The 23866-nt window shown below is 38.5% G+C and overlaps 5 protein-coding genes across 6 annotated transcripts; 2 read left to right on the top strand and 3 right to left on the bottom strand.

Moving 5' to 3' along the window:
• Positions 1-253: 253 nt before the first annotated feature.
• On the top strand, positions 254-2654 carry LOC117636651. Its single transcript, XM_034371258.1, has 4 exons — positions 254-482; positions 668-799; positions 1547-1734; positions 2128-2654. The coding sequence occupies exons 1-4, from the start codon at positions 421-423 to the stop codon at positions 2316-2318; spliced, it is 573 nt and encodes a 190-aa protein (XP_034227149.1). The 5' UTR covers positions 254-420; the 3' UTR covers positions 2319-2654.
• A 1686-nt stretch (positions 2655-4340) lies between these two features.
• On the top strand, positions 4341-7389 carry LOC117636650 (auxin-responsive protein IAA11). 2 transcript variants are annotated; one of them, XM_034371257.1, is made up of 5 exons: positions 4341-5099; positions 5738-6048; positions 6442-6580; positions 6791-6852; positions 6937-7389. In XM_034371257.1, the coding sequence occupies exons 1-5, from the start codon at positions 4717-4719 to the stop codon at positions 6984-6986; spliced, it is 945 nt and encodes a 314-aa protein (XP_034227148.1). In that variant the 5' UTR covers positions 4341-4716; the 3' UTR covers positions 6987-7389. The 2 variants fall into 2 exon arrangements, with proteins under 2 accessions (XP_034227148.1, XP_034227147.1); XM_034371256.1 differs by having other exon boundaries at positions 4353-5099; positions 5735-6048.
• Positions 7390-7488: 99 nt separating this feature from the next.
• On the bottom strand, positions 7489-10907 carry LOC117636425 (MDIS1-interacting receptor like kinase 1). Its single transcript, XM_034370910.1, has 2 exons — positions 8166-10907; positions 7489-8067 (listed from the first exon to the last, which is right to left on the bottom strand). The coding sequence occupies exons 1-2, from the start codon at positions 10819-10821 to the stop codon at positions 7658-7660; spliced, it is 3066 nt and encodes a 1021-aa protein (XP_034226801.1). The 5' UTR covers positions 10822-10907; the 3' UTR covers positions 7489-7657.
• A 2929-nt stretch (positions 10908-13836) lies between these two features.
• On the bottom strand, positions 13837-19011 carry LOC117638642 (the record flags this gene model as incomplete). The annotated part of the gene is made up of 9 exons (XM_034373736.1): positions 18647-19011; positions 17857-18291; positions 17406-17556; positions 17070-17311; positions 15801-16756; positions 15325-15680; positions 14979-15245; positions 14679-14884; positions 13837-14565 (listed from the first exon to the last, which is right to left on the bottom strand). Coding segments are annotated over exons 1-9 (3609 nt in total), but the record flags the coding sequence as incomplete, so codon positions are not given.
• A 1166-nt stretch (positions 19012-20177) lies between these two features.
• Positions 20178-23536, bottom strand: LOC117638760 (bifunctional TH2 protein, mitochondrial-like). The gene is made up of 7 exons (XM_034373867.1): positions 23179-23536; positions 22982-23090; positions 22072-22371; positions 21566-21986; positions 21216-21482; positions 20724-21137; positions 20178-20453 (listed from the first exon to the last, which is right to left on the bottom strand). Exons 1-7 carry the CDS (start codon positions 23355-23357, stop codon positions 20374-20376), a joined length of 1770 nt encoding a protein of 589 aa, XP_034229758.1. The 5' UTR covers positions 23358-23536; the 3' UTR covers positions 20178-20373.
• Between the last annotated feature and the right edge of the window lie 330 nt (positions 23537-23866).

The following is a 23866-nucleotide window of genomic DNA, read 5'->3' as shown; positions in this document are numbered from 1 at the left end:
AGAAAAAACAGAACTGACATAGTTGATGCATCAAATGCACTGTTAGTAGTAATCCTTTACCTCGACAAGGCAGGCTTAGCTAAGAATTCGGCAGTCGAAAACTTTTTTTTGATTCTTTCGTAAAGTGGTTAAGAGCAGTTACCTTTACACCCGAAGTCCTCTAATCAAATATACTCCCTCAATATTGGTTGTATTAAAAAAAAATATATATATTGTAATTGGGTCATGAAATTACCCAAGTAAAAAGGGACCATGGGCCTTTTGACGAAATGGACCTCGACTCAGGTACGCACTCTTTATTTTGAGAAGGACAAAACGGTCCAGTCGGTCACGGTGGGTGCGTGAAAATTGGAAGCGAAGGGCACCAGAAATACTACTAGAACACAGCATACACGAGAGAGGACTCAGAGTGAGAGAGAAATGCTGGCGAGGAGGTTGGTTTCGTTGTTCAACAAGAGCACCTCAGCATCACAGTTTTCCAGGTTCAAATTTCTACTGTTTTTTGTTCAAAACCCCTGATTTCTGATCAAATTCTAATTCCCATTTGAATAGCAGCTGTTACTGCAATGGCAGCTTTTTTTCTTTCAACAACAATTATTATTATGGGCTAAACCCATTTCGTAGTTTTGTAGTTTTGAGATCATATATATGTGAATTATTGCTGCAGTTCGGCAAAGACTGTGGATGAAGGGAAGAGCTCGTTTGGTCGTAAAGCAGTGTCTTTTCTTCTGATTACGACTACGGGAGGTGTAGCTTTGAGCGCTCTTAATGATCTTGTTATTTATCAGAGCTGCAGCAGGTATTTTTCAGATTATCTGGGACTTTTTTCTCTTGTGTCTTAAACAATATGATAGATCTGTTTGTGCCTGCTCAAATAGGGAACTTGGGATGGTTGCATTGGGTATTTCTAATAACAATATGTATTTTTGTATGTGATTGGTTTTCTTAACGTTATGAAGTCTTGTCTTATGTGTGTGTCTGCTATTTTAGCTTAGAATCTAAAAGCTCATTTGATTGAAAAATGTGGTTTTCATTTCTTGTGTTTGAAAATAGTTTGGACCAGTTATATGACTGGCTTTACTAATTAGATCAAACTGTGCAATCGACAACTTGGTAATGTGCAAAGAATTTGAGCATTCTTGTAATGTAGTTCATGAGAAGTTTTTCGCATAAGCTTTAAAGAAACCATAGAAATTACGAGTTAATATTGTAGAGAGGGAGGGAGGGCGAGTAAAACTAGCCAAATTTTGTTTATGACTTCATCTTATCTGGAATAAATGTCTTACGTGTCAGCATCTTTCTTGTTTGATGTGTGCTTTGTTTCCTCTACATACACAAATCATGACACAATGTTCCCACTTGAAGTTGGAAGTTTAGGCAGTTCTACTTATAGACTGTTGGTTCATTGGTAGTGATCTGTGGGAAGAATGAGAGTTTTCTTAAGGGGCTATATAGAGGTTGAGGAACAACCCTAAACCATTTCACTGTCCTATATGTATAATTAGGTTATGGCTTCACGTTTAATCCTTTCCTGAAAATTTTGCAGCAAGGCCATGGAGAAAGCCAGTAAGAACCCGGCAATCATAGAAGCTATAGGGGAACCTATTGTGAAGGGCTCATGGTACAATGCATCGCTCGCAGTAGCTCATAAGCGGCATTCTGTATCTTGCACATTTCCTGTTTCCGGACCACGAGGTGGGGGAGTCTTGGAGGTGAAGGCTGTACGTAATGGAGGTTCGTATTGATTTACCTACACACAAACAGATCATCGCATGTCCAGAGACACAAGCACATACACTTAAAGACATACATTGTGCACATGTGCTCAAGCACACTCCTGTGTTTCTTATTTTGGTATTAGGATTCTTCTTCATGCACTTCCATGTGTGTGCTACTTGATTTTACATCTAAAACCATAACAGCTGTGCATGATTTTACATCCAAACCCAGATAATTGATAGGCATCCTTTGTTGCTCTGTACTTTTTCTCCTTGTCAATGCTGGGTCCTTTACAAATTGGCTTGTGCAGAATGTTCGAATACTAACTATAATATTTTGTGTTTGATTCTGGATTTCAACTACATAGTACATATCACTTGGGTTTTGATACCGATTTCTCTTTCGCAGATGACACCTGGCTTTCATATCTCATACCTCGTGATTGGGACATACTAATCATGGATGCCCTTGTTCATGTTCCTGAAAATGAAGTGAAGCAGCAAACAATGCGGATCGGTATATCTGACACCCCTGCTCCAGCTTGCACAGCATGCACCGGTTGTAGCACTCAAGAATCAGTGAATCCAGAGAATAAATAAAGTAATAAACACATCAGTAAGCAAGAGTATTTGCCCATATAAATTCTCCTTTTCACATAAACCTTCGTACAGAGTGGTACAATAGTAGAAGCTTTTCACACTGAATTACACTTGAGCAGAGTATTTTGCCTAGTAGAAGAAGATAAGAGAGCTTTGGTTGTAGTTATACATTGCAGCCCATCTCAGTTTTTCTTGAGGAAGCTTTTGGTTTTTAATCTTGGGCCGGGTTTGAGAAAGTTGAGTTGGGATGGACTGACCAAACATAGTTCCCTAGAATGTTTAATTTATTTTTTCTTGAATAAGTGATTTGGTGAAATGAAAATAAAGTTTTCAGAAGCCATTCTATAATTTCCCAAGAAAAATGTAGGGCCTAGAAGGTTTAGGTCCAACGCTAAATATTAACTTGAAGTAAAATACAAACGAAGGATATGGGTGGTCCGTCCATCCATGATAAGACAAATCTTAAAGTCAAAAAAGTTGTGTCTTGATTTGTCCCATTTGGACATGGACAAGATTGTGAAACTTCATCATTTTTAATTGCTTAATTTAATTGTCTTGTATATGGTGTCTTCTAATTATAATTATTCCTTCAAAATATCTTCTATCGTAACCTAATGACGCGTTATTAACATTTTCTGTCAAATAGAATGCATGATGATTATTTTAGAGTGCTAATTAATAACAGTTCCGTCGACAATAATAAAAGTAACTAATATGAAAACCTTATCATCATTTAGCTTATCTTAACCTAATGCAATTGATTAGTGGAGATGTGGCTTGAACTAAAGAAGATACCATTATTCCACATCATTTGATTGTTCCCTCTTAAATTAAAGACTTCCAAATGAGGTGTCACCATCTCACTGTGAATGAGTGTGGGGGAGCATGGAACTGTATGATGATGTGGGCATATGATATTTTTCTCCATTCCTTGGGCCCACTTACATACATGAGCCGATCCACCGTTGACGGACTTTGTCCCCCAGTATGACGCCGTCAAAGGCCGAGCTCAGGCTAGGCCAGAGTGCTCCACGTGGCAAACGGACTTAAAAACGTTTCACAAATTCCCGGACCTGAAAGCTTGGCCAATCGTGTCCCTTCCCATCGTCGGTTGAGCTGTCCACATTAAATCCGATGTTTCCCTGTTCCCCACGTGTCACAAGATACGTGTTACCCAAGCGAGGGCCCCACGCGGTCCTAACTCCGACGTGTTGAGACCTGTGTTTTGTGGACCCACGTTGTCGGCTTGTCGTTTGGAGCGTATGGGTTGCGGCGGGTCCCATCTTCTGTTTTCGTTCCTACTTGAAAAACACGAGAAAATCTCGTTTCCCGTTTTTTCAGTTGGTTTCGTGGTTTATATTTATAAAACTCTTTTATATAGAAAAAAAATTACAGAAGCTTGAAGGTGGTTGCCTTCTAGTTTTATGAATGTACTACTGTTCACAGACGGGTTAGGCCAGTCGATTATAGTAGTGAGTCCGCCCCTTTAAATTGAAGTTCAAATAATTTAACATTTTGGTTGTATTAATTTTTTTTAAAAAGTGTTTTTCATTCTAAGGTTCTCACTAATTCTAGATTGAATTCCTTTTTTCAGAAGATCGATTGTAACAGATAAAAAAAAAAAACTTTCTCCATATATATATATATATATGAGTCCCGATCTCTTAGATTACAGGAGTCTAAGAGATTGTAGTCACCTACCTTTGGATATTAATTCAATTGTTCAAAAATAAATTTCTTAAAATAAGTGTAAGAGTAAGTGAACTGTTGAATTTACATCCAACGGTGAATAACTACAAATGTCTTAAACCCTTATAGTTCAAAAGATCAGTACATATATAAATGAGAGCAGAGAGTAAGTATATAAGTTTGGTGTCGTCAGACGAGAACGATAAATTGAGGTAGTCTAGAAGCAAGCAAAGATATTGATGGAGGCGCATAAAGCAGACAGTAGACAGAGGTGGGTCCCGCCCGCAATGAGTATGGGTAGACCCCATCCTCTTTCGTTTTAACACCACCCACACCAAACCAAGGCAAAGCAAACACCTACCTTTTGCCCTTCTTTCTCTTTCCCAAAACCGACCAAACAAAGCATAAAGCTTTCATTTTTTGTTCAACAAATTGTGCACACAAATTTGCAGAAACGGCCGACAAAGCGTTTGATTTTTGTGTAAATTTGCGCGAAGGATCACTGCCCCAAGCAAAACCCACTTCTTCCTTTTGTTCCTTTTCCATCTTAATCACTTGCTGTAATTGAAAATTCCTCTCCAAATTGAGCCTCTCTTGAAACCAACCCTTGTCTGCTCTTTTATACAGAGGCACAAGCATATAAGTAACTTCTGGGTTCTGAGCCTCTGAGCTTTGTGATTGAATTTGAGTCAGAAGGTGAAAGATTTCAATGGAGGGTGTTTTGGGTAGTGGTGGTGGAGGTGGAGGTGGAGGTTCAGCTGGTGGGTCTTTGATTATGTCAACGCTGTCTAAAGAAGACAACTTGGCCATGTCTTCTGAGGACTCTTCTAGCCCAGATGAGTCTGAGCTTGAGCTCTGTCTTGGGTTGAGCCTTGGTGGAGGTGGTGGTGGCTGTCTAGGGAAGGCCCAACAAGGCCCAAGGGGTCAATATGCTAGGATCTTGACTGCTAAAGATTTTCCTTCTGTGCGTTCATCTTTGTCTTCATCATCAGCTTCTTCGTCCTCCTCATCTTCTTCTTCATTGAGCAGTGCTAATGTCACAGCTGGGACCAAGAGAAGTGCTGATTCTGTGGCAGCTGCTAATGGTGCCAGGTAAGACTTGACTCGGAAAAAAAAGGTTTTTTTGGGCTTTTTGTTTTAAAGTTTCATTCATTCATTGATGTTCTAGTTTTAGGTACTCTAGGCTTTCTCCTTCTCTTATTGCACACAATAAATTATTGTTAGCATTATAGCTTTCCAAACGTGGTTCTGTTCCATGTTAACCTTGATTTGATTTTATGACATACTTTCTATTTTTAGCAAATGTTGTTAGATTTAAGAACCTAGCATCCTGACAAGGAATCCCCATTATCCTTTAACTCCATAATTAGTATTCCATATTGGCAGTTGGTCTGGAGGCAAATAATCTCTGCTTGCTTAGCCCAATGCTAAATATCCTTGATGGAAGCATTGGTTTACATCTTGGAGTTATAATACTCGTGTATATCGGAACAACACTATGGTTCTACATTATTGCGCACACAATCGTATTTGTGATTTTGTAATTACCCAGAAGCATTAAAGTAGCTATTTTTCTTTTCATTGTTGTTTGAAAAAATATGGGTTGCGTAGTGGTCATTAGCTGCTGTCCTTGAGTCATTTGTATTGAGCTATGGTAATTTTCGTCTGTTTTTTAAAAGTTTTTCGTTTTTGTTTTCTTGTCTGATTGTATCTTTTGTTGGTTGAAGCAGTCAGGTTGTGGGATGGCCTCCAATCAGAACTTATAGAATGAATAGTTTGGTTACCCAACCGAAATCTTCATCCACTGAAGTATTTAACTCAGTAGATGAGAAAAGTGAATGCAAGAATACTGCAGGGAAGGCAAACAGTGGAAATGCTAAGGAGAAAGGGCACCTGAGGGCCTCCCTATTTGTGAAGGTGAATATGGATGGAACTCCAATTGGGCGGAAGGTTAATCTAAGTGCACAGAGTTGCTATGAAGCTCTAGCACAAACATTGGAAGATATGTTCGATGGACCCTCTATGCATCTGAACTCAATACGTTAGTAATTCTAGCCTTTATATTTTGATATTCAAAATTGAAGAGTTCATAGGGTTTGTTAGTTTTTTGTTTCAAAATCCAGGCTACTCGAATTTGAGTTGCACAATGATCCTTCTATACACTGTGGCATCATCTTACCAAGCTCCCTTGGAATGCCAATTAAATGGAGAAAAAATGAAAATTGAGTTTTTTATTCGCCAAATTTTTTCTATATAGGAAAGTTGAAAGTTATTGGTTTCTTGAATATGTTGGGATTCAAGATAAATGTCATATGCATAATATCTATCAATCAAAATGTATGGTTTTTATTTGGACAAGATAGAATTTATTGATATTAGCTGGACGGAGTCTTTATTTCACTTTGACTGATGGTTGTATGTTATCTATACTCAGGTTCAGGTGGTCAGGAGGAGCATGGTATAATGGCAGGAGCAACTAGACCATCAAAGTTGCTGGATGGATCATTTGAGTTTGTGCTCACTTATGAAGACAAAGATGGAGACTGGATGCTTGTTGGAGATGTTCCTTGGGGGTAAGCTTATCAATTTGGGGCCTGTGTTTGTGCACGCGAAATACTATAGTTGACTTCAGTAATTGTGCTTGTTTCATCTAATTCTTATAAATTCTGTATTAGAAGAATCAGGTATCAAAAATTTTAAAACCCATCTCTGACTACAGTATATGGTTTTTGAGTTATTGGTTTTCTCAACGCATTTTTCATTTTTACTTATTTTGCCTTCAGGATGTTTCTTGGTACTGTGAAGAGGTTAAGAATTATGAGGACATCTGAGGCTAATGGGCTTGGTATGTAGATGTGAATGAATCATCAATTTTGCCTCCGAAAGCTACTGCTTTACCCAATACTGACTCAGTTAGTTCAATTTGCAGCTCCAAGGCTACAGGAAAAGAATGTGAGGCAAAGATGCCAGCCGATATAGATCCATTTCTCATAACATAACAAGAAGAGACGACTTATGGTTGAAGATGTACAAAGTGGATGAAACTTATAGTTGGAGCTTTTGGAAAGAAGAGAGAAACCTTTTGGTTTTTTGGGTTCATTTTTGGTTGCTATCAAATGTTATTTCATTTTATTCTTGGTATGCCTTCTCTGAGAGTTATCTCCCTGCTTTTTCAAAGCCACAGCCATCTTAATTTTCGATGTCATAGTACTATATATATACATATGCTGCATACTTTGGTGATGATGTTGTTGAAGTTGTATATATGGGGGACGCATTCAAATCCCTTTGTCTGTTATAGCAGACGGGCTGTTTTCGATTCCCCTTGTTTAATGGAGATAAGATGTTTGATAATGAGAATGATCAATGTTGTTGCGGGGCTTATTGAAACTGAAATTTTACACAACTTCTGATACAGACCAACCAGACCCAAAAAGAAAGCGAACAGATGCAGAACGTTTTGTAAGAATAAAATGTCAATAAGATTGGAAAAAATTAAGCTGACTTATTTTGTACTTGAGATGTTATTCTAATAATCAGATATATGAACTATTGATTACAAACATTAACAAAACGCAATCTTAATCTTACATACAGCATGAAAAATCAAAATAATAACAGCCAAATAGGGAAACTCAAAATTACTGTCCCTAGAGAAGGCCATTTACAGGTGAGGTGCTAAACACGGGCTGGTCTTTGTTGGTTGCATAAGCTTCATTCTTGTTGCTAATGCTTTTCCTCCGAGGCTTTGCCTCTCCAAGCATGGTTATGACATCCCTCATTGAGGGCCTGTCCTTGGGAAGCTTGGCAGTGCAAAGCAATGCTATTCTAAGGACTAGGAGCATCTCTTCTTGAACATGCAAGCAATTTCCTACACTGGGGTCCAATGCTTCTTCTAAACTCTTGTTATCCCTAATCTTCCTCCGAATCCATTCCACAACGTCTACCGATTCTCCGAACTCAGGGTCTAATGGCCTCTTTCCGGTGAGAAGCTCCAATAGAACCACACCATAGCTGTAGATATCAATCTTTTCATCAATCTTCAATGTGTATCCATATTCTGATCAAGTAAACACAAAGTCACAAACTTGTTAGTGACAAGAAACTTACCGAAATGTGTACAAGATTAAGATGTGAAACTAGAAGGTAGAAACTCACCAGGGGCTATGTAGCCATACGATCCAGCCACCATGGAAACTGTCTCATTTTTCCGAACCATCATCCTTGCCAACCCGAAATCAGCAATCCTTGCATCAAGGTTTGCATCAAGTAGTATGTTGTTGGACTTGATGTCTCTATGTATGACTGGTGGGTGACAATCATGGTGGAGATAAGCGAGACCTTGAGCGACACCAACTGCGATGTTGTACCTTGAAACCCAATCTACAAGTAACCTCCCTGCTTGCTTGCCATGCAGGGTTTCTCCTAGGCTGCCATTGTGCATAAACTCATATATAATCATCAAATTGGTATCATTGTTCAGAAATCCTAATAATCGAACAATGTTTCGATGCCTTAGCCTCCCCAAGACATTCACTTCCCCAACTAGATCATCACTGCTTCCAGTTTCAACGTCTGTTGCCGGTCTCCATAACTTTTTAACTGCCACAACTGTGTTTGATCTTGATATCTCCGCCTTATAGACAATCCCAGTAGCTCCCATTCCAATCACATTTGACTCCTTCACACAAGCCAGAATGTCACCACTTGTGAAACCAAGCCTCTGGAATGCCATCAATCTCCATGGCCACTCTCCCTTGCCAACTTCAAAACTATCTTCGAAGCAACTTCCATTCGAATACCACCTTTTGTACAGAGATCGAGCACCAAAAAGTGCAATTCCAGCTGCTAAAACCGATAAAATCCCAATAACCCATCCTGCAACAATGTTCCTTGTGTGCAAGCTCCTATGCCTTGATGTAAATGCTGGATTTCGCATACACGGAGGGAGGACACCACCACAGAGACCAGCATTGCCCACAAGGTCACTTGGGTTTATTGTTCTAAGCACACCATTTGCTGGGACAGGACCTTCTAGCTTGTTGTATGAGACATTGAGAGTTTCCAAGGCTGGAGAGATTCCAAAGTTTTCTGGTATTCCACCAGTGAGAGAGTTATTGGATAGATCAAGAATGGACAATGTGGGCATCATGGAGATTGATTTTGGGATATCTCCAGTCAATTGGTTGTTCCTAAGGTTCAAGCTTACCAATTTCTCACATGAAGCAATGCTTGCTGGAATGGTTCCTGAGAAATGGTTTGATGAGAGATCAAGCACTGAAAGTGAAGGACAGTCCTGGAATTGGTCTGGGATCTCTCCTACTAAGTCATTATTTGAGGCCATCAAGGTTTGCAAACTTGGAGCAGAAAGAATGGTAGAAGGAAGAGAAGAATGGAGGTGATTTCTAGAGATATCAATGAACGAAAGTGAGGTAGAAGAAGAAATGTCATCTGGGATTACACCAGTGAGATTGTTATTTGCTAATTCTAACCTCTGAAGCTTCCCGAGCTTGCCAAGACCGATTGGGATTGTCCCAGAAAGAAGATTGTTCTGCATTCGAACACGGACAAGTGAAAGGCATGTCGATAAGCTCACCGGAATTGGACCTGTGAAGGCATTGTTGAAGAGGATGAGCTTGGTAAGATTGCCCTTATTGCACAATGTTGATGGAATCTCACCAGAGAATGAGTTGGATGAGATGTCCAACCACTGCAATGGGGAATTTTTACCAAGATCACTTGGTAAATGACCTGAGAATGAATTGTTCCATAGCTCAAGAACACTTAACTGAATCAAACTTGCAAGTCCCAAAGGGACTAAGCCTGACAACTGATTACACATTACATTCAGAAGCTGCAAATTCTTCAGCTCACCTATCTCAGCTGGAAGTTCCCCTGATAACATGTTATCAGAGAGATCCAGCAATTTCAATGAAGTAATGGTTACCATTTCTGGTGGGATTTTACCTTCAAAATTGTTCTTATACAAGAACACAGTCTCCAGTAGATTAAGCCTGCCTAAGTCAGCTGGAATCTCACCACTAAGATTGCCAACTGCCAAATCAAGATACTTGAGGTTGGTGAGATTCCCAAACTCCATTGGAATTCCACCTTCAAATTCATTGTACCCAAGAATTATGCTTTCCAAGGAGGAAAGCTGGCCAAGCTCTGATGGGATTTGACCAGTGAGGTTATTCCCAGAAAGCCCAAGAAACTTGAGCTTCTGCAAGTTCTTGAAGGACTTTGGAATTGAGCCTTGGAAGAAGCTCCCTCTAAGATCCAGAGTCTCAAGCAGAGTGGCATTGCCAAGATCCTCAGGAAGAAAACCAGAGAAGTTGTTGCTTGAAGCATTCAATGTTTTCAATCCACCTGCTTTCCCAAGCCCCCATGGAAAGTCACCAACAAGTGAATTCTGACTGACATCAAGGCTCTTCAATGCTGTGAGATTTGCCATGGATTTTGGCAAAGATGAAGAAAACGCACTGCAGCACAAGTTGAGAGAAGTGAGACCTTTGAGCCATTGGATGTCATCTGATACAGGGCCACTGAGATTCATGTGAGAGAGATCAAGCCTCTCAACATGCCTCTCAGAGTTGCACCACACACCAGTCCAATTACAGTGAGCTGCTTCATACTTAGCCACATTTTCTGGCAACTTCCAATCTTTGAGGCTGTTTAGTGGATCAATCAGACCAGCTTTTATTGAAAGCAAAGCAGACACTTCATCATTAGCCACAGCAGCAAAACCAAATGAAGAACAACCAATGAAACAACACAAAAAGAAGAAAATCAAGAACTGGGTTTTCAAATGCATCTTGCAATGCTGCTTGGGTTTTGTTAGTTGGCTTAATCTCTCTGACTTTCCACCATTTTCACTCTCTGAAACTGATACAGAGAAGGTGAGAGAGTGTAGTGGAAAGAAGATTGGCTAATGTATATGTGTTGGTTTATAAATAAACAATAATTGAATTGGTTGATTGATTAGTTTCTAATAATAGTTTTTTTAAAGGGCTCGTGAGATCTTGGGCACTGCAATAGCTGTTAACTGCAAGTAATGACGGGGAAAGCTTTGGACTTATTGGAAGTTTCTCCGACACCAAACATGGGATGGAGAATGTGGTCATACCTCTCTCTCTCTCTCTCTCTCTCTCTCTCATGCAGTCTAAGTGTTCTTTCTTCTTTCTGTTATTTATCTGTTATCATATTTGGTCAACTTGAGTGAGTTATCATAATCCCATAATGAAAATTGTTTGATTTTTTCCCGTAATTCTTTGTCTTATCTAATTATTTCTTATAAATTAAAACTAATAGGATGAAACAGTAAAAGGGTTTATCCAGTATTGGGATTGGGGGAAGTTTTGATCCCAATAAGAATTGGATCATACCTTTTTAATTTCTAGAACTCAAATTGGAAAACCAATGTGATGCAAACGATAATGTACTTTTAAGTTAATCTAATCTATGAAAAAAGGGATTCAAAGTAAAGTATAAGAGGACGGACTCATTACTCTTGGTCAACTAACCTAACCCACTTATGCAAATTTTTCTTTCATTCCCATAAGTTGATTTATGCATTTGGGAAGTTGAAATGCTACACACATACTATCTTTATGTTCAAGAGCAATAATTAAAACAAGGCTTATTTACAGTAGATTCAAAAATCAAAGTAAACTTTAACCGTAATTTTAAAGGGCATTGTTATAAATAAGCCTTAAAACAGTTATACCTGGGACATGGAAGTTTGGGACAGATTTTTCTTAAAAGCCACTTTATCTTAAGCCTTACACAAAGGATGTGTTGGAACCAACTCCAAAAGTTACATGCATGAATGATTTGGTTTTATCTCAAGCTTTTCCTGCTTCAGCTTGTACAATAGGGTAACTTCGATTCTAAGTATGACAAAGATTCAGAAAATATTGTGCCTAAAGTGGATCCATCATTGCATGATTAAAAAGAAAAATATCAAGCGTGTGTATTTGCTAACATCAAACCCAAATGATAATTCTCACTAGTTTGCTATTAAAAAAAATTTACACAGTTTATGAACCTTCGTTTTCCCACTTTTTAATGTCTCAAAAAGAATAAAAAAAGCAAGGCCAGTTCATACCCATGATCGAATTATATGGTTAATTAGAACTCAATAACTCAAAATGAACATGTCATTTATTCCTCATGATTGATACGAGAGAATCTTGCCATGTTACAGGGTGAACCAAACATTTAAACAAAGCCAAAAACTCTGCTCTGTTTAAATATATTACAAATTGATATGGGCCATACCCATACCTCAATGTTAATATGCAGGGCACCTTCCTATTACTTAGTGCACTGCACCCCACTTTGAAAGATTGGTAGTTTTACATTCTCTAGGAACACTTGTAACTCAAGTGGTTACGAGTATTTATACTTACACTCGAGGTTCTAAGTTCGATTCTCTCTACTTTAATATCGTTTGTATAAAAATAAAAATTTACACATCTAAACAAAAATTCTATAAAACACACCCAATGGGGAGTGCCCCAAGTGAATTATAAAGGAAAAAAGAGTGGAAAAAGCGAGGAGCAAACAGGAGGAAATGGAAGAAAGTGATGTGCGTCAATGGTGGTCTGAGCTAAGCCCCACCTACTGCCACTTCTCTCAGATTAAATTCTTTTATTTTTTTTCCCCTTTTTCTTTTTTTCCTTCTTTGTTATTATACTGCCAATTTTCACATGGACACATGTAGAGCAGTACATTTAAAAATAGTGGTAATGTCATATAGTGGCACTTTTTTTAATTCAACAAATACTACTATTTCTGCTCTAAAAACAGATGGGAAACCCATGTGAAAACAGCAGCTTCCTTGGGAAGAAGAACCTCCACCCTATTATTGGAGAGAGAGAGAGAGAGAGAGAGAGAGAGAGAGAGAGAGAGAGAGAGGTTTTTTTTGGGTGTCTTAAGAGATTAATGGGTTGATTGATTTTTGTTTTGTTTGTGATCTTAATCTTACCTTCTCATCTGAAGAACCCATGGGAAGAATGTATGGATGGTTGTATGCTTTCACATGGGTTTATGCCAAGGCACACCAAAAACCAAAACTTTCATGATTGTAAAGGGAGACTTTTAAAAAAAAAAAAAAAAGAAGGGATCACAATGCTTGTGGCTGCACGTGTCCCACATGCATGAGCTGGGGGTCCATGATGTTTTGGGACCCACATTTGGTTTCACTAATTTTAATTGAAACCCTAGTGCATGACAATAATTCAAACCCTATGTGCCATTTTTGTGTGGTTTTGATCGACTCTTGAACAGGTTTTGAACTATTTGTGTTTTATTATTGTCTCATCATTATTTTGGGTTTCATGACCTTATAAGTGAAAATATTGTTTTGATTCTTGAGTTGAGCAGGTGGCTTATGCAATACATACAATGTTACTTTTTGAACATGTGAGAGCAAAACCCTCATCAAGAAAAGTTAGATGCAAAAGTTTCTTTTTTGATATATATATTTTTTTATATCACACTAATGCTAAATAAAAACTTCAAAGTCTAATTGTTTAAGCCAAATTAAAACCCATAACAACAAGCCCCAATTGCAATTTTTTTGGCCCAAGACTCCCTTTTGGGCCTCTTCCTTCTCATGTAAAAAATAAATAAAAAATCAAGACAAAATTTGACCAAAGAACTTCAGTATTGAATCAGTGTTTCATTTTGTTATTAAAATAAATAAATTTAAATTATTTAAAAAAAAAAAAAAAACTCTAAAATTAAATCCCCAACATATATACTTTAATTTTCTTTTCTTCTTTTTATAAAGATTTCTTTTCCATTAAAAAATATATATATATAAAAACAATCGAGCTAACAGAGAAACCAACAAAAAAGCCAGCAGAAGAACAACAAAAGGAGAGAACCAAGTAATTCCAAATCCTTCTTCATATTGATATTGATCAGCTTCTGAATCAGAGAAGACTTTCTTCCCCTCAGCAACATTGATATGAACATTTCTTCCTTGCTGCTCATCACCATCAGCCAATCTTATATGAGACAAAATGTGAGGAAACACCTTCTCGCAAGACTCTTCTCCAATCAACAAATCCGAATGCCCAAAACCCTCCACAACAACCCTCTCATGCCTAAACCCTGGCTGGTGCAGCTTCATGTATTTATGAGCAAGAAAAGAAGTCTGAGGTGTCACAAGGAGAGGCCGCCCGCCAGATATATAGAGTGTTGGGAGAGCCATTCTTTGTGGATGGATCAAATAGGAGTTGCTGCCATTGCTGTCCACTATAAAACCGGAGTTGCATATCTTTCTGAGGTGAGGAAATGCTGCCATTGGAAGCCTTGTTGAGCTTTCCTTGTTCAACCACTGGTGCACTGTTGGACTTATGTTTTCGTGCCAGAATGCGTTCCCAAATATGCCGGAGACAACCTTACATTCACTGCAGCTGCATCTCTCGTACCGCGGTATCAGGAGGGCTATCAGTTTCAGGAGCCTATGCCGTAAGCTCACTGGTGGTGATGTTGATGTTTCCACAAGAGGAAGTGTCTTGTTATTTCCAAGTATCAACATTGATATCTGCATATACATACATTTATATAAATTATAAAGAATTAGATAATCATCCTTGTTAAGTACATTACCAAATCTAACACCTGAACTTTGAGCGAGAGAGAGAGAGAGAGGCTCACTGGGAGCAGAGGAAGCCGCATTTTGACAGTGGACAAAGCATTAAGCTTGAAGAACATGGAAGAGTTGGTGCAAGACAGAGAAGCTATATGGCTAGCAGAGACATGACCTCCCATGAGAGCTATGTGTATGGCTAAGCCTCCAACACAGTGTGCAACTACATGCACCTTTACGTTTGGTCCAAGCAATTCAAGCATCTTATTAATGGCTGCAAATTATTGATTCAGAAAAGTGGAAGCAATTATAAATTAAATGCTCAAGAAATATAAATGTATATGATTGATCTATGCTCTTTTAATTACCAGCAGGGATATCAAATCTTCCAACATCTTCAAGGGTAAAAGTGTTCGAAGGATTCAGAACATGCAGCCTTGACTGTAACAGCCATGTTTCATGCCCTTCTTCAATCAAAGTTCTGACCAAGTCATTTGGCTCTGTTGGCAGCCAGTAACTCTCAACAGCATATCCATTAACAAGGAGAACCGGGTTACGTTGTTCATCTGATCCTCTAAGTTTTGACAAATTTTGCTGGCACTTCCATTGCCTGCAACTGATAACCACTCCATCCTCTGCATGCATACATAGATTTGAGTTTTCGGGCTTCTAAATCATTTCGATTGAACTCAAATTTTTGCGACGTACACATACCTGTTTTTATATCGTGAAGAGTGCTGCTTGGATAAGAATATTTATGCTCACAATCTGACAGATTAAAGTGCTCTTGGCTACCTCGAGGCATCTGCAAGAAATAGGTTCTGAAGAGAGTCCCTGAGAGGAGGCTTAAGAATTTTCCTTTCTTGTTTCCTTCAAAGCTCACGAGGCTCTTAAGAAGCTCCATCATGGAAATACTAAGCTCCCCTTTTAATATTACCTTGTCATGATCATCATTCTTTGAGCTTTTGTCGGCAACTTTTTCAAATGTCACATGCAGTGTGGTAGCTTCCCTCCATGCATATGATGCAAGGAGAAAAGGATTCATTATCTTTCTCCCCTCTAGAATATATCTGCATACCAGAGTTAACATATACGATCAGGTTGAATTTTTTTTGGTGTCAAAATGTATGGTTCAAACTCGCATTCTAGCAAAATAAGTCTAACAAGAGAATTTTACTCTTTGTATATACCTTGAACCGGTAGACGCCACAAGATGAATATGATAACGCATATAGTGTGTGTACGGAGCTCTGGAATCTACTTCACACAAATTTACATCCCCGTCTATGATATGTAAATTATCCTTCTCAAAGCCTCTAAATTCTACATGCCCTCCAACTTTCCCTCTTAGAAGGGGATGAGATTTCCCATGAATATTAGTACCCAAGTTCCATTCAATATCAGAGTCCTTCTGGTCCTCACCATGAGGGTTCATTTTCATTTTGAGATAAGCTGTGCATGGCATGCCCCCAACGTGACCTCTCATGGTTTCTTTAAACGTGACAACCGATCTCCGGCCATTATCTATAGTCTTAGTCTTCTCAATGAAGGAATCTGGATCTTGAACACCTCCAAGATAATTAGTACCTTCTCTCCTGATCTTGTACTCCAAAACATCCTGCACAAGGTGCCTACTTATATGCTCAGCTGCAGTGGCAATAGTAAAAGATGGGTTGATGCCAATGGAGCATGGGATCAAAGAAGCATCACACACGTAGAGGCCTGGATGCACCGTGGCCTGAGGGTCGAAAATCTGCCCCTTGGGGTTGCAAACACCATGTGAAGGACCTGATGATGATGCATTGCACCCACCTAAAAGATGGACTGCTGTGCTCCGGTATTTTGACATGAAGAGAACTCCTCCTAGTTTCTGAGTGAGCTTTTGAAAGACTTTGATTTTTCGTGGGAGAAGTGGATCACGAGGTGGGATAAAGCTGATTTTGTTGGTGCCCTTCTCTAACATGATCTTGCCATCACTCTCATCATGTCCCAATGCAAGAAGAGCCACTGCTTGAGTTGCTTTTAAACCCATTGCAAGTTTTATCTTGTCTAAAATCCCATGAAAAAACCAATATCCACCAGGCCATCCATAGGTTAAAATTCCTTTGAATAGAAGGTGCGGATAAGCTGTTGGAAGTATAGCATTCTGCATGTTGATCATAAGGAGAAATTAACCAAATATCGACTTCTTAGATTTTTCACGACACACAAGAAAATATAATTAATAACCACTACTTGGCGCAAGAAACGTAATTAATAACCAACATGTCGCACAGGATGAGGTGACTAAAAGCACTATTAGGACCTAATAATAATAGCTAATAGTTATGATTTCTCATCATGTGTGACGGATGTAAGTGATTATTAACATTGTTTTCTTGTAGTGCGCGCGTCGCTAAAATATTAATACTAGCAACCAAAAGACAATAAATAAAGTATAAACTAAGAAGTCCCCAAACCTGGATTGTAAAACCCATTGATGAAGTGTAAGATGTTGAGATGGAGGGTCCTGGCCTTGCTTGAAATGGAATCTTAAAGAGCTCCTTCTTATCTAGTCCATAACCATTCAATGGCGTCGAGCTTCCCGTGAGATAAGCAACATTATTTCCATTGCAGCTGAACCCTGAGCCAAGAGCTTCTGAAACTCTCAGCCCTCTCATTTGTGACTGAAACAGGATCTCAGTCGTGCCAAAAACTCCCCCTTAAAAAAACACATCTATAAATTAACTTGTTAAAATCTTCCATGGAGACCAAAATGTCCACAAGGTATACGTAGTACTTTTGTTGTCTCCTACCTGATAGGATTACAAAATCGGAGGTCACGTAATCAATCTCATTCAAATAAACACGCCATCTTCTCTTTCTACTGCCACTTTTGCCCTCATTGTCGTACGTGTTTCTAATCACATATTGCACTTGGCATTGAGTTTTAACAATGCATCCAGCCTGCTTCACAAGAAGTTAACATTTGTATTGGTTTTAGTGGTTAACTTATATGGTAAGATATAAACCTCTCTTGACAACCTCTCTTGGTTTTAGTGGTTATCACTGACACTGAGACGAGCCGGCCTGACCCGGCTTGAAAATTAGGCAAATACCGGCTTTATTAGAACTTGTAGCCATCATGGCCGGATTAGGCCTAAAAATCCTAGTTAGCTGATTTATGAGCCTAAATATATTTTTATTGTACCAACCAAAAAAAAAAATTAAATATCATATAAGGGGATGATTATAGAGAAGACATGCCTGGATTGCTGAATGTAGATAAGTTTTGTCGTTAGAAGCTTTGGCATTATAAGGACATCCAGAAACACAATTTCCACAGGCCAAGCAGCTCCCCATCTCTTGAAGTTTCGAAGTTTCAGTGCTTCCTGGACGTTGATCTTCAAAGTCAAAATTCACAGTCAGCTTCACAGAAGTCTCAGAAGTTTCTCCAACCTCTTCTTTTATGGCGATATCTTCCAAGGCCTGCCCAACAGAAAACTTCACAGGAATACTTTGTATTTTGAGCATGGCTGCAGCAGAAGCCTCACAGTGATCCCAGTTCTTCTCCCAGTCGTTTGGCCATTTTGGATGTCGTCTGGCCCGAACTGGCGTTGGCATCATAACTCCTGCGTTCACCAGTGAGCCTCCACCAAGCCCACAACCCACTACTGCTACAGAATCATTTTGCTCGTATACCTACACATACGACATGTTTTGTTCAGGCTATTGATTTTCAACTTCATTTGTTGATCCCCGTAATAAATCACAAAATGATATGTTTCTACTTTGTTTCTTTTATTAAGATTAATTTTCTAATGACCGGATTTCGCCCATCCTCGTTGAAAAAAGAAAATTGATTTTATATGCACATACTCCTTACAGTTTCTACTTATTTATTTTTTTTATATACAACTATGTATCTATCTCTCTCATCACTCGTCAAGAGAACCGAATTACCTTCTAAACCCGAGGATACCACATGCTATTGAGAATAAAACAGTAGTTGTGGAAAATGGAAACCTGAAATATTTAAGGAAACACGTGTACAGACCTGGATTAGCGCATCCTTGGATCCAAAACTAAGGCCTAGGTTCCGGCTCTCCATCCTCAAAGATGACAACAACTTGAAGCTGTCAGTTGGGAAATCTTTAGATTCCCATCTGCGGCCTTTCTCAAGTAGACAAACCCTTATGCCTGCAGCTGCCATGCACAACCTACAAGCAACCACAGAACCACCGTAGCCGGACCCCACAACCACCGCATCATACCCTTCTTCTTCTTTCCCATCACCACCAAAACCTCCTTGTAACTTCTCCATTCCCCTTAGGGCAAATTCACGCAACCATATGCACCAGATGACCTTTCTGCATTTTCTTCTTTTAGCATAACCCTGCAGCCTATATATACATTCAACAAATTGTATAGTCTCTACTTGAGGCAAACTGTGGTCCTTTTTTCTTAGTGCATACTTATGCGCTATTGACCATTCTTGTTAAATTCCGTGTCATGTTTTCTTTCTTTCTTTCTTTCTTGCCGTCTTTTTTTTAATCCCTGCAAGTCATCATATGACTTTAACTAGCTATAATATTACTGTTATTGAGCCAAAAAAAATTACTTGATAGGATATCACTCATTTCGAATACGAGAAATGCTAACAAGACTTGTTCAAAAAAGAGCTTATACATGGATTCGTTGTCACCTTCGCACAATGAACATGAGGTATCAGCAAACAAATACATGTAGAAACTCTTTTTTGAGTAAATTCGGTTAGTATTTCTCTCATCGTACAAAATTGGTTTCACAAAATTATTCACAGTTTCTTTGGATGAAATATACTAGTTTTGATTGCTTCCAACTAGTTTGGTTTCTTCTGACTTTTGGGTCATCAGTCGTGACGGAAGCTTCCATACGTTGAACTCTTCCTATTTGTTGGGCTAATTAAAATTTGTTGACAGATGAGGAAAATTTTACTACTATGAGCCTCTGGTTTCCCACTTTGTGTGTCTGAAACAGCAATGACAGAAAATAGATACAGCTTATCTTATAGGACATTTGAATAACTTATGGACAACTAGAAAAAGGGGAAAAGATCCAAGTTAGTGGGGCTTCAAGGGCAGCCTATCACTTTGCATCAAATGTTGGTAGAATTCTATAATAACCATTTGATCAAATTGGTTAGCAGTTGGATTACATTGGTAAGTCAAATTGGTTAGCAGTTGGATTACATTGGTAAGTTTGATTCAACGGTTAAAAACTAAGACCTTATTTAAGGGTCTTATAAGTCCATCACTATAAAACGACTCTCAAACATTGAATGGATAAAGTTAAATGGGTTATGAACTTACGATAATGACCACCATCCACCTTTCTTAGAAACTCATGATGTGAAGCAGCACCCACCTTACAAATTGGTTTCCAGTACTTTGAGGTTACCCAGCCTAATGCCAAATTAGTTGGCAAAAAATAAAGACTAATGGCTAACTTAGCTAATTATTAGAAACTTCAATTGGTTATTTTATTTTATTTTTTTGGTTCAAACAACTTCTATTGGTTAAGCCCAATTAAAACCCATGACAAGCTCCTTTGGCAATCCATTACCCAATCTGAAATTTTTTATTCAACACCTATATATGCCATGTGGCAAACAGTAGCCAAGTTTATATCATATATACTTCCAAAATTGCTTCTCCAGTCCAATATATCATCAGAAGCAAATGGAAGGTGTAAAAAAAAAAGAATAATATGTGTTTGATGTACAAATTTCACAGACAAACAAATTTATATTACATCTTCTTCTCTTTGTCTCTCCTGCCAGAAAGTTGCCATTGAAATCTTTCTCAACACCAACTTGCTTGAACCTGCAGGATATAATAATCTAAAGAAAGCTGAAGTTGAACACAAATAAGTAGGTAAATAAAGGGATAGCCTTTTTTTTTTTTTTCTGGGGCAGTCCCTAAAAGAAAAAGAGGGGCTGGCCTGCGGCACTCAATTGAAAATACAGCCACCAACTTTCTATATGTATAGCCTACTACTAATACTATGTTGTTTCTCTTTGAGAAAAGATAAGAGAGAGAGAGAGAGAGAGAGAGAGAGAGAGAGAGAGAGAGAGAGAGGTGGCTTTTATGTACCCAAAATGAATGCCTGTATTTCAGCCCAACTAGACACCGTATAAAGAACACCAGACAATGGTTTCCACCAATTAGAGGCACAATCTTGATCAGCAAGTTCTCTCTGCCTCTTCACCAAGCCAGAGAACAATGGGACAAAGGAAACACCAAAATGATCACCTAGTCTCCTTAGGCTTGAACTTGAACCAACTACAATGCCTATATCTGCTTCAAGCAGGCAAAGCAAGTCACCCACTGAGCCTCCAATGTAAACTGTCAAGTGTTTATTGCCTTCGCCCCTGCGGTCGATTAGGACGTCGTTGAAGACTTGAAGCTTTTCCATGGGAGACTCCATCTTCTTTACAATTTCACCAGTTGTGACAGATTCTTGATAAACCAACTCATTTGAATGTACATTCAAGACATTCAAATCTCCTGCACAATTGAAATTAGATATCAATTGAATATATCACTTTAAAAAAAATGTGTACAAGGCATTTCCAAATAGCATACCTGAAGAGAAAGCTGATACAATGAGGTCATTACACCAGCAGTATGAAAGCACATGAACATCAGTTTTCAGACTTTTATTTTTCACAATCTTCTGAAAGAAGCTTCTGCAACCATCTTGCAGAATGAGGGTCTGTCCAGCCCTTTTTATATCCTCCGCATTTAAACCCTTCAACACTCCTGACTGAACCACCCTTTCATTTGCCTTTCTCTCAAACTCCGCGAGTTGTTCAAGCGCGCTACACAGACGTTCATAATCTAATTCTTCCACTGCAAGATTTTAGGAACATAACGTTTAATTTCATGCTAAGCATCAACCAAAATCAAGTCTTAATAATTATTTTTGATCAAACCTCTCTCACTGGCCACAATGCTTTCTACACATTGTTCAAATTGTTCAGTGTATTGGGTTGAAAGAACATCCCATGTGCTCCTTAAGTCTGCTGATGGCATCCGAGCAAGTTGGGTTTGATCAGATCCATCCATATCAGCCTTTGGTGCTGTTATGATCGCAATCTCAGCCAATATGGCAGCAGAATCAAAAGCAGTGCATGCCAAATCAAAGTCACAAAGTATCGTAAGATGGCGTTTGCTAAAGTCATGCACCCGAGACAAAGGTACTACAGATTGCTGATCAGAAATTGGTTGAGCAGCAATAAAATCTACTTGAAGCTTCATAGCTTGATGATAGAGCTTCTCTATAATCTCAAGCTCCTCACCAGTCAAAGAAACACTAAGTTTATCTAGCATGTCTTCATTTTGTAGGGCTATTTCCTGAAATAAATACTCTTGTTTGGTCATTAAAAACTTTTTAAAACAAAGAGTATAAAAAAACACTTTGATTTATAATCAGAAAGACCTCGAAAACTTGAGACGAATAATTTTCTATCCAGCTTTTGTAAATGTGAGTGCTATCTTGATCAGGATTTATAATGCCTTGGATCTCAGTACTGATGAAGGCATAGAGTCTCATACAAGGAGCCAGAGCAGCAAGTGTATATGCAGCAACCTTGGTCTTTTCGAAAGGGGTTGCGATTTTGTCCAGAACCGATCTTTCTCCTTCAATTTTCCCTGATGCTGTTGCAAGCAAGAAATCTGTGTATTTGGTTGTTGCAATGTCTTTAGAAATGTCCTCATTTGGGAATTCAAAACCCCATTCCTGCATAATATGTTCATTTCATTCAAACTACATGTACTGAAACCAGAACTAACTAACATGAATTATGAACACAAAAATGGAGCTAAAAGTAGCAGAGAGTACAATAAACAATTCAAATTATTGTGAACAGTTATGGGAAATATTATAATTGATGAATATCTGGTGATGAAAATGATGATTAATTATAAGGCAAAAGTATTATTAGTGACCATGATTATGGTGATTATATATAATGATGAACCCCATGATTCATGCAGCTATTATTGCAGAACAACAACATTAAGCAATCCATGTGATAAGTTTTTAAAAGGAAAAATGCAAAGAAATAAAAACTGATATGATGAGCTAAGCCTGAATAGACTAATTGTCCACTAATTACGGAAACAAAACAGAGTCTTAATCTTAATATACGGTTGCATTTCTGGAAAAGAAACTATAACAAAACAATTCAAAATTTTCCCTTAATTTATGTGCAAGTTTTCTCGGCAGCCGTACAGAATCTAAGAAAACTAGCTCTGTGCCAAGCAAACATATATACATTGTAAACAAACAAGAAAACTGGGGAGGAAAGTCAACAGAGAGAGAAAGAGACGAGAATCTATTGACTTACTCGGACAAATGTGTCGTGCATTTGAAGCCTGCCGAAGGCACGTTTTCTCAAATCGCGTAAACCATTCTTGTCGTCCTCATCATCTGCACAATCTTCCGCCAATTCATATCTGAGAAAAATAAACAAAACCCATTACTCAACTTGGGTGTATCTATCAAAATGATCAATATGGGTGTATTTATATGCTTATAACATACGCGAGAACGAAGGCTTTGAGAAAATGGAGGTCCTGAGAGATGAAATGGCGAAAGGTAGTTTCAGAGTGCAGAGTAGCAGAGGCTAAGCCAACGAAGAAGGGAGTGTAGAGAGAGAAAACAGAGTCGTCTCTGAACTTGAACCACAGCCGTCTGGCTAGGCCTCCTTCGTCTATGGCCATATTCTCTATCAGCTCTAGACTTCTTCTTCTTCTTCTACGTACGATTTGGACTGAGCAGCAAAAGTATATTAATATAAACAGAGACGAGAGAAAGGGAGAAAGAGAGAGAAAAAGGGGAAAGTTTGGTGGAATTGGATTGTTTCGTTGTTGTTTGATTGTTGAAGTCTGATTTGTTTGTGTGTATTTGTGTGTATATATTTATAGCTATAGCCTATAGGGGGTCTGTGTGCAGTCCAATATTGCGGGATAAATAAGGCAACGTCTCTTAGCCGACGGGTCAACGTAGAAACATCTTCAACATGCCCCCTCTGTTTGTTGGCTTCATCCCTTGCGTCATCATCTTTTTGCTACTAATATTAATTATATTTTACCCACTTTTCTTTTCTTTTTAACATAATCCATTGTGTGTGGATCATAAATTTAACGTAACTGTGGACCACATATTTTACACACATATATATATATATATATATCATAAGTGATATTGAGAGAGCGAATAATCGAAATTA

The sequence above is a fragment of the Prunus dulcis genome, chromosome 8 (assembly GCF_902201215.1).
Source record: "Prunus dulcis chromosome 8, ALMONDv2, whole genome shotgun sequence".
NCBI classification, from domain to species: domain Eukaryota; kingdom Viridiplantae; phylum Streptophyta; class Magnoliopsida; order Rosales; family Rosaceae; genus Prunus; species Prunus dulcis.
Note: the sequence above shows the minus strand (reverse complement) of the source record. Positions and strands in the feature narration are given on the sequence as shown.